This window comes from Xiphophorus maculatus, chromosome 14 (assembly GCF_002775205.1).
Source record: "Xiphophorus maculatus strain JP 163 A chromosome 14, X_maculatus-5.0-male, whole genome shotgun sequence".
NCBI classification, from domain to species: Eukaryota; Metazoa; Chordata; class Actinopteri; order Cyprinodontiformes; family Poeciliidae; genus Xiphophorus; species Xiphophorus maculatus.
In genome coordinates, this window is record NC_036456.1 from 25,925,164 (window position 1) to 25,935,393 (window position 10,230).

A 10,230-nucleotide genomic window follows, 5' to 3' on the forward strand; every position below is an offset into this window, starting at 1 on the left:
TCAAAATAAATAAAAGTTGTAAAATACGTTTGTGGTAGTTTTTGGGTGGGTAAACATCAAATGCATTGGTTTAAAAAAAAAAAAAAGAATCATAATTTTTATAAAAATTAACTCTTGAAGATCAGAAAATTTGATTAATCGGTAAATTTGATGTATATCCTGCAGCAGTATCTCAACGTAATCCGTCAGGAGGAACTCCAGCTACCAAAACGAGTCGTTCAGCTGCCGTCCCGACCTTCAAAGAAAACCTGGTGAAATGTCTGAGTGAAAAACAAATTGGTAAAAAAAAATCAGTAAAAGAAAAGCTAGAAAATCTGTAGATTAATCTTAACTGATGTATGTAAATCTTTGTTTTGACTCTCTTCTCCAGATTGTTTAAGCAGGAGAACCATTATGTCTCCGAAGGTGAGTTTTTATTTAACAGCTATGAACCGCTTCTCTAAAAACACATCTTCAATATCCGCTTCCCAGAGTTAAAACCTTTGCTGTAAACTGACCCAAACTCTACATTTTTAGTTTTAATCGTAAGCTTGATACACTTTAATTTGTCTTAGGATCAGTAATGCAAATATAACCTCATTTTTTTGTCATGTTTCTGTCATTTACTGTGAGTAAATCTAAATTATGTCCCAACCTTTTGGCTCCACATAAAGCCTAATCTATAGTTAAACAGGAAAATGTAAAATCTGTGTGAACATTTCTCTACTAATCTATTTTTCTCAGCTGGTTTGCCTCGATGCGAAGGTGCTGCTCATAACAAACCTGCCCAGGTATTTCGACGGCTGCTACAGAGAGGATGACGTTGCTGATCTGCTGCGCCCGTTTGGTTTCATCTTTAAGGGGAGCAACATCTACGTTATTCCTGAAAAGTGCATGGTGGGTAGCAGATACATCAGAGATTTACCTTTTTCTCTTCTTAACCAAGACATCACTGGAGATAAAAACCTGAAAATCCCTCCCAGTAAGGCCTTAGAAACTTTGGCCGTTTGTGCAGTTTTCATTTGTTTTATGCATTTCCTGAACCAGAATGGAGAAATATGAATAAAAACATGAAGAAAAGCAGCCGAGAATTCAGGGAAAATTTCCAGTAAAGTCGCAAAAAGCGAAGATTTGTATATTTATATATGCAGTAAGGAATAAGAAGTCAGTGGAAAAGGACCTCAGAGGACCTCAGAGCGACACCTAACAAACCAACACTCGTAGGAGGGATTTAAAAGCACTCTGTATATGTAAATGTACCTTTGTTATTTGTAAGAAAGAGTATAATTTAAGGTTTCTCCTGATTCAACAAGTGATTTTTAAAATGTTTCCATCTTTGTGACAAAACTTCTGCGATTTTGGTTGAACAATGTCTTCACTTCTGCCATATAAGTCCAGTTAAAATGTATGAATGCAATAATTATTAAATTGACTCCTTAATATTTTTGTTTATAGGCGTTTGCCCTGATGCCGTCTGTGAAAAGTGTTCAAAACATCGTGGCTTATTCCGACCAGAACCACATAGTTTTCAGAGGATCTAAACTGTCAGTCGGAGTTGTTCACAACATGGTTTCCATGACGCCAGTAAGAATATTTACATTTTATGTCTTTACCTTTCAAAATACGAGAATTCACAAATTTATTCAGTATAAAAGCAAAAGAGTATGTTATTTTGTAAATGAGCGAAGGGTATAATTTGACGCAAAACAAACAGGCAGTAAAAATTTGAAGATTAAAAAGTTATTACAATTGTTTAAGTAAGTAAAAGCTACATAGTTACTATTTATTTTTGAACAAGTTTAGATAAAATTTACTGAGATTTTCCTCAAGATCAGTGAGTTTAAATTCTTTAAAGAAATCGAATCACTTTTTTAGAATCTCAGTACAAATGAATCTGAAGAAAAACATTAACTCTGTTTCTCTGTTTGTTTCAGTTTGGCTTTTATTCATTTCTGATCAAAAGGACCCATTCTGTACGTATCGCATTGTTTCTGACTTTGATACAGATTTTTATTTCAGAATAAGTGATTGCAGAATAAAATAACACATCTTTGTCAACAGAAACTGAAGGACGATGGAGGAAGTTTGATCTTCATCCACAACATCTCCCAGAGCGAAGCCGGCGCTCTGAGGGAAACTCTGATAAAAATCGGCTCTGTGAGACGATACCTGCCTCTTCTCAACAAGGTGCTGAACTGCAGCGTCTCACACACGCGTGTGAGGGTGTGTGTAGAAAGAAGTTGAATTATTCCTTTGTGTGTTTCAGGTGTTTGTTGAATTTAAAGACAGACAAGAGGCGGACATGTTGGGAGTTTGGTACAGCCTGCTGAAGCGCTCTCCAGCTCATCATGTCTTCAGGATGAAAATACCTCAAATCAACAGTCTTTCTCCACGTCAGTTTCTATTTTAGGACATAAATGTTGAAATGTTGCCGCCCTAAAAGCAACGGCCTTTTGTGGAGCCATCAGAACCAAGAATGGAGGGATTAGGATTGGGAAAGTTTGAGCCGGATAATCTGTTAACCTCCTCCCTAAGCTGCTATGGCCGTCTGAAGAAATGCACCAAAAACAACCAATCAGAGCCAAGGGGAGGGTCTTAGCGCTGTCAGTCAACCTCAAAGCTAGATGTGCTAATGACGGAGAAACAACTTACCGTTAAATGAAAACCATTTATCTACCATCATCAGAGGTTACGCTAACTAGCTGTTAGCATACCTTTGCTAGCTTACTAACTTTTTTTGAACAATCATGAATAAGTGCAGATTCATCGCCACTTGCCTGGAAATGTTTTTTTTACTTTTTTGAGGTTTTAGTCTTAAATTCAATTCACAATGGTCTTAAAAAGCCTTAAATTTGAGTTTTTCCAGAAACCCTGTTGGAGAAATGTTCCCTGATTTCAAAACTTTGGCTCCTAATTCCAATCTCCATTTGACATTCAGGTCAACATCAAAATCCCGAGACATTTTACTACGCTCCTGCAGACGCGTTTCAACATGTCATGGACAGACTTGAGAATCTACATAAACATAAGCAAAGCACTGACCTTCATTTTTATTTGTGCAGCACCAACAGTGCCAAGCAGAGCTTTGCCAGATGTTAGTGAAGCTGTCGATGGCGCCGTCGTCCCAACTATAAAACGTGGCGTTCCTCAGGGCAGCACTCCTCCGTTCTGGATCACCATGACAACCAGCCCTTTAGTATTTCCCACCTTTTGTCCCTGGTTCAACATCCCAGGTAAAAAATAAAAAGAAATGGAAACCATTTGGAGGCTTGAAGTAACTCACAATAAGTAACTGCATTAAATTTTTGTCTCGTAGATTATCTGACAGTCAGTCTGAACGGTTTAAAGGTAACTTATTTTTTCTGCCTAATTTTGATCAAGAAGCAAAATAATTCTTGTTTGTAAAGTGGAGTCTATAGTTATAGAGGAATACAAAATCTTACCGAACATTTTTTATCTTGTTTCAAGTCAAACATCTTAGTACACTTAAAAAATGACTAATTTATAAGTAGCTTTCCAGCAAGATATAGTAGCTAGTTTTAAGTCAATAATTCCTCAATATGATGAAAAATTCCACTGGCAGATTATTTCATATGTAACATGGAAAAAATGTCATGTTATCAGTGAAATAATCTGCCTATGGAACTAGTACTTTTTCTTCAATTTTGAGGAATTATTGACTTAAAGCAAGCTACTATATCTTGCTGAAAATCTACTTATAAATTAGTTTTGTCTTTTTTTAAGTGTACTGAGATGTTTGCACTAGAAACTAAACCAAAAATACTTGGTAAGAGTTTGTTTTTGCAGTGTTCAGATATAAAACTATGTTGATTTTTCCATGCAGCAGAAATGTGGTCTGCGATGTAGTGCTGGTGGATACCTAGCAAACCAACACTCTGAGGAGGGATTTAAAAGCGTTCTGTTTATGTAAATGTACATTTATTAAATCCCTCAGAATATTTTAGGCGTTTTTTTTTCTATTTGTGCCTTTTCAACCTGTAGAAAACCATCAGCCAGGCCTCAAAGTTCTGCACCGTCATGCTAACGGGTTTGCCTGAGAGAAACTACACCCACCAGGACGTCGCTAAGCTAGTGTGGAAACATTTCCCCAAACAGAATCTGCAGACTCTGTTCTACAACGTGGTGGTTTTACCGCTGCAGAGGAGGGTAACAACATCACATTATAGTTATTTATTAGATTTTAAAATCTCCCTGCGTCGTAACTTTTCAGTTTTCTCCCTCTCTGCTCCAGGCCTTTGTGTTTTTCAGCAGCTGGGACGGATGCAGTGATTTTGTCGGAAATCACATCATAAATCCAGTTTTTGTTAAAGGCTCCAGGCTCAGTGTTCACCTGGTGTTGGAGGACATGCAGCCCGGATTCAGTGAGGTACGAGTTTATTCCAAACACTGAGGGAAATTATCAGCGTTATAATAGTTCTGGGTTTTTCATGACAGTTTTTATTTCTCTGTGACTTTTTGTCTAATTCAGTTAGTTTTTAGAGCATGTTTCCTAGTTTTCATTAGTTCTTATTAGTTAGATATTTTTTTAGGAGGAGCGATGCAGGTTGATTTATTTGACTGGCACCTGTTGCAATAAGCAGTAAATACATTAATTCCAGGATAAATTAAAACAAACAAAATAATTTCCATTTGGATGATTTATTGTTTTTCTCTTCTGTTTCTTTTTCTACTAAAAAATGAAAAATTGAAGTTTACTGATCTTTGAGAATGTGTTGTCGTCATATCACTTAAAAATGATCTAAAAACGACAATATTACTAATTTATTGTCCAGCAAAATTTATTGTGACAGTTATTTTAACTTGTATTTTATAATAAAGATTGATACAATTATCTGATTTAAAAAGAAATATATTAGGTAAAAAAAATTAACTTTAGGTTTTCTTCTCATCTTCCCCTCAAGTTTTCTGAGGCGCCCCCTGCTGGTCCCAGTTTAAAAAACACTGGTTGAAATCATTCTGCTTTCTCACACTACTTATCAAACATTATAGCTGTAACATTTGCAACACAGATAAAGAGCAAAGCTAACTGAGTGGTAACTCTGAGAATATTAATGAAGGTGAAAAATCTAATCAGAGCAAAGGGAAAAATCTGCAGGACTGTAAAATTAGTTTGCATAGATTTTTGTTTCTCCTGCTTTTACTGATCCCCGTTCATAAAACATAACAACCACTAATGGTTCCATCCATGCTTTGTTTGCAGGAGACGATGTACCGATCTGTGATGAAGTGGAGCAACGCTGTGAGTCGTTTTGAACCGATCTGAGAGGAACCAGCAGCAGCAGCAGCAGCTTCTAAACCTGCAGCTTTCTGTCTCTGCAGCACGTTTCTCAGCTCCGGCCTCTGGACAAGCGGCTGCTCTGCGTGGAGATCTCTGAACCTACAACTCACCTCGTCATGATGGTCATGAAAAAAGTGGCAACCGTTGCTCCTTTCGTCAACTTCCTGCCGCTGGCTAACAGGGTAACGACCCAAACGGCTGCACTAGTCCCAGTCAGGGCAACTCGTCTCATTTCTGTCATAATATTTGGCACCACTTACAGGATTAATGAAGAACATAAACATTTAAAGAATGCTTGATTTGTTTGCAGAGACGGAAATTAAGAAACTAGATTTTCTTTATTTCAATTTTAATCTAGTCTGTGGAGGCAGGACAGATTATTTGTACAGCATATTTCAGGAGCAAGGCAATTCTACGTGCTTTATATGATAAAAAATAAACATATTACACCACTGTGATATAATGAAGCAAAAACAGACTAAAATAATAAAAAAGCAACTCTAAACAGGCGGGTTTTAGTCTGGATTTAGCAGAACCAGAAGACCTGAGAGGTCTGAAAGGTTGCTATGACGGCAGCAGATCTTTAATGTATTGTTGTGTAAACCGTTCAGTGATTTATAAACTAACAGTGTTTTAAAGTTTATTCTCGAACTTACAGGGAGCCAGTGTAGGACTTTAGAACTGGGTGATGATCTCTAACTTCCTGGTTTTAGTCAGAACTCCAGCAGCAGCTTTCTGGATCTGATTGATTTTTTCTAGGCCGACCTGTGAAAAAACACTGTTTCAGTAATTGACTAAAGATAAACGCATGGATGAGTTTCTCTGTATCTCACGTAATCCTGGAAATGTTCTTCAGGTGATAGAAGGCCGACTTTGTAACTGTCTTTATGTGGCTCTGAAAGTTCAGGCCAGAGTTCATCTGCTGTAATAACTGAAGCTGTGCATTGACTCTAGATCTTTCCTCTTTAGGTCCAAAGATAACTTCAGTTTTGGAATTGATTGATTTGTTCCATTGGTGCTTGAATGGGTTCTAAGTCACCTGATGACATTGTAATGTAGAACAGTACATCATCTGCATACTGTAGTTATGATAGCTAATCTTATTTGTAATATGAGCCAGTGGGAGCAAGAAGATATTAAATAAGAGGGACACCAGGATTGGACCTTGTGGAACCCCACATGTGAAGAGAATAATTTTTTTCCACTTGTCTTCTGTCAGATTGTGATTGAAATGGCTGAACCAAGCGGCGTAACAGCAGCTGTTCTCCAAATCTCACTGAACTCACCAGAACACCAACTGTGGTATGTGTGTGTTTCAGTCGATCTGAGTGAACACAGATGATATTGAGATGGTTCTGATCCATCTCATTTTTTATGTTTTTCCCTCCCAAACAGGAGCAAAGTGAAACGTATTGAACCGTGAGTATCGGATGTTTATTTGATGGTCGGGTCATTTATATAAAAGCGAAAACTTCACCAGTTTATTTCTTTGCAGTTTTTTTGTTTTACACTAAACTTTTTCTGAGACGCTTGTTTCTGAAGTCATCATTTATAATATGCTCATAGTTTACAGTAAGAAATTCTTACTCTAGTGTTTAATGACTGAATGTCCTCAACCCAGTTTGGACCATAGTTGGTGGAAATGAGGTGAAATATAAAATCTTAAGTGAAATTTTAATAATTTATCAACAACTAATGGAAATAAATGGACAAAGGATAGATATGTAAAGTGTTGGGGACAAAAAGAGGTGTAGGAATTACTTTTACATAGTTTTTAATTTTTCTTAAACCAAAATGAGACCATTAAAAGAACCATGTTTAAAAATTAACTTGTGCAAAATAAACACACCAAACCTGTTTCTGCTCTTTAAGTTTAAAGAGTCTGAATCGGCGTCTTCGAGACTCAAGAGAGGCTGTGATAAACCTTGAATCGGACTCATCGATGAAACCAGCTGCTACATCAAAATCCAAACCAGACAAGAGAAACCTTTGTTCAGAACCAGAAACGCCATCAGAGAATCTTTCTCCAAAGAGGAGGAAGCTGGAGCTGAGTGACCAATCCCAGATACTTTACAATAAAACTGAAGATGAAACAACCCAGAAAAAACGTCAGGAAGACCTTCAGGTCCATGTCAGTTCAACTGAAGATCAGACCAAAAACAAAACTAAAGTCCAGAAACCAGAAAGTCTCTCCAAGCTTCTGTCTGAAGACTTTAAACTTCACCAAACGATGGACTCAATGGAGGATCAACCAGAAACTAACAAAGAAAGCATCGCTGTCGCAACCAGAACCAAACCTCCTAAAGATGAAGAAATGGTTCACGAGACACAAAGGTTGAGTTTTCCTGAACAAAGACGAGCTGGAAACATTTCCTATCAGAAAGCGACTGAAGACGATGAAGAGGAGGAAAGACCAGCAAACGAAACGAGAAAGCTCCCAAAGTCGTCTTTGAAAGTTCTCAGGAATCTGGATGAAGTGAAAGAGGAAGACGATGCGACGGAGGAAGAGTTGAGGGAAGGTTTATGGAAGGAAAACCTTCAGGATGAGGATGAGGAAAACTCAGGTCTGGATTTCTATCATCAATAATCAATGTTTCCATTGTTTCACATTTCTACAGAAAACTTAATTAATCTGACAAATGACACTGACACGCATCTGAAAAGTGTGGCATGCTTTTGTATTGGCCTCTTTTGAATCAGAGAAACTGCATCCTTAAAAAATCAATTTATCTAAAATTAAGGCATTTAAAAAAAAAAGCCCTGTTCTCCATTCAATCTAAATGAAACAAGAAAAACTTCCACTTCAGAAAATGTAAAGACAAAAAGTGACAAGTTAATCTAAAAGTATTCATACTGCAAACCCATAAAATTTACAGTAATGATGAATATATTCTCTTTCTTCTTCGTCAGTCATCAGTAAACGAAGTGATTTTTCTTCCAGTCTACATTTGTTTCCGTTGACATTTTAATCTTTTACTTGAAAGATAAAACAATGTGGCTCAATTTCTGCCAAAAAGTCTGAAAAGGTTTAATTAATTTGACTTACAAGAAGAAAAGTGGACGTTCCCTGACAAGATTAAAAAGCACAAACTTACGATGTTAGAGATGAGATATTATCTGATGGTGTAAAGTTCGCCATGGCGAGTCTGGACCCTGCAAATATTTTGAGACGGGGAAAAATATTAAAATATATATTAGTTGTAGTATCATAAATTCATGCAGTTAATTGTGGACAATTGTAAATTTTTTCTTGCAGATTAAATCTTTGAGGAAACATCCAGTGAAATTCAGTGAATCTAGTTTTCTAAGTCTCCAGGTTTTGTTTGTAATTAATCGTCGTTTCTGCTCGCCTGCAGCCGGTGAGTTTGTGGAGCCCATATTGGGTTTTTTCTGCTCCATTTGTTCGGTTTTCTTCCTGGACGAGGACGCAGCCGAGGATTCGCACTGCTGCAGCCGCTCTCACCTCCGCAACCTGCAGGTTCGCTTTAAAACCACAACGGTTTGAAACCCTTAAAGATTTCTGTAGAAAATCCTTGTAAGTGCTTCATATTTAAATCTGAAAAAATTGGAGAACGTTATTTACATACACCTGGAGTCGGGTAGTAACTAGTTACGTTTACTTTTAGACGTATTTCTACTTTTGCTTGAGTGAAATGTCTGGATTTTCTCCCCACTGAATGAAAAACGTGTTTTAACACAGTCAGACACACACCTGCAGTTAAAGTTTCATAAGTTTTTATTGAAAAAACTGATTTGGAAAAATTTCTCTTTTTCCACTTATACAAATTATTGTCATTTTGGTCCTGAAAATACCAAAATCTCCACTTTATAATTTGGTCTGATGTAATTTTTAAATATTAAATGATTGATAATTTGATCACTTACTCTGGGTATTCTGCCCACCTATGCACAAAAGATGCATATCGTTTTGTTTTTCTTGCTGTCTGAAGTTAAATCAGACAAAACTCAAATTGTTTTAGGTCAGTTAGAATAAGAACATTTTTTAGAGATTAAACATTTAATTTGAGCAGGAAGATAATTTACCTTAACATGATTGAAACATTGAATTGTTTCAATGCAATATTTATTGATTCACTGTAAACATAAAACAGTCATATTTTAGTTTATTTTATCTCTGTTGAATGCAGAAAATTGCAATATTAACAGAAAAAAAAGGATTAAAAGTTTTTAGTTCATTTGTGTTTTTATCTCCACAGTCTGAAAAGTGGCCTAGAAAATGGTTGAACTTTTCTGTGGGATTTTTTTTTTTTACCAAACTCTGATCTCTGCTTCTCTTTGTCTGTCAGATTTATTACCAGAAACTTTTACAACATTAATCTGAGGAACGATGTGAAGGTAAATCCAATGTTTCATTTTATCAACTCAACATGAATGTAAAGCCATTGGTTTGTTTTTTGGCTGTAAAGTTTTCCTTCATCTGCTAAGTTAACTGCAGATTAAAGTTTTTCATTTCCTGTCATTTGGGTCCAGATCAGATCAGAACCAAGTCTGTTCACGCTCCAAAAAGAGCTAAAAATCATTTTTCTCTTTCTGAATTTGAGTAGTTTATAGGTTTTCTAGTAAGGATTGGATGAGAAGTTTCTGTAATCAAGTGAACGTATTATTATAAATGTATCTTTTTGTTTAAAATATCAAATAAAACTAAGGATTGTTAGATAAAAAGTCACTTATAAACCACTGCAGTGAACATCAGCCTTTTTGTGGATATTTCTTTGGTAGAAAATATTTTAACATTTTTCAGCAAATTATTTACCATAGACTTAAAACAATAAAATTCTAGTTCTACTAGCAGATTGTCTCAAGTGTGGGAAAAAAATGGGAAAGTTAAAACTAGTAATTTATCTAGAGTTAATTGTTAGTTTGGTCTTTGTTCTAAAATATTTTATTAAATTTATTGCATTTGCAGGCAGGAAATAAGCTCCACAAAGTTA

General features: G+C 36.1%; 1 protein-coding gene across 1 annotated transcript; it reads left to right on the forward strand.

Moving 5' to 3' along the window:
• The first annotated feature begins 213 nt into the window (after positions 1–213).
• On the forward strand, positions 214–10,153 carry LOC102224263. The gene is made up of 18 exons (XM_023345685.1): positions 214–279; positions 371–405; positions 724–876; positions 1,435–1,563; positions 1,914–1,952; positions 2,041–2,166; positions 2,246–2,372; positions 3,042–3,212; positions 3,296–3,327; positions 3,982–4,146; positions 4,232–4,366; positions 5,201–5,239; positions 5,320–5,460; positions 6,498–6,580; positions 6,674–6,697; positions 7,151–7,842; positions 8,635–8,756; positions 9,586–10,153. Exons 2-18 carry the CDS (start codon positions 394–396, stop codon positions 9,613–9,615), a joined length of 2,220 nt encoding a protein of 739 aa, XP_023201453.1. The 5' UTR covers positions 214–279; positions 371–393; the 3' UTR covers positions 9,616–10,153.
• The last annotated feature ends 77 nt before the right edge of the window (positions 10,154–10,230 follow it).

What these genes read in the sequence shown, in the direction of transcription:
- LOC102224263 (XM_023345685.1), top strand. An exon ending in TGATGAAGTGGAGCAACGCT is followed by an intron (nt 5,240 to 5,319) that starts GTGAGTCGTTTT and finishes CTGTCTCTGCAG; the next exon opens with CACGTTTCTCAGCTCCGGCC. An exon ending in TCCTGCCGCTGGCTAACAGG is followed by an intron (nt 5,461 to 6,497) that starts GTAACGACCCAA and finishes GTCTTCTGTCAG; the next exon opens with ATTGTGATTGAAATGGCTGA.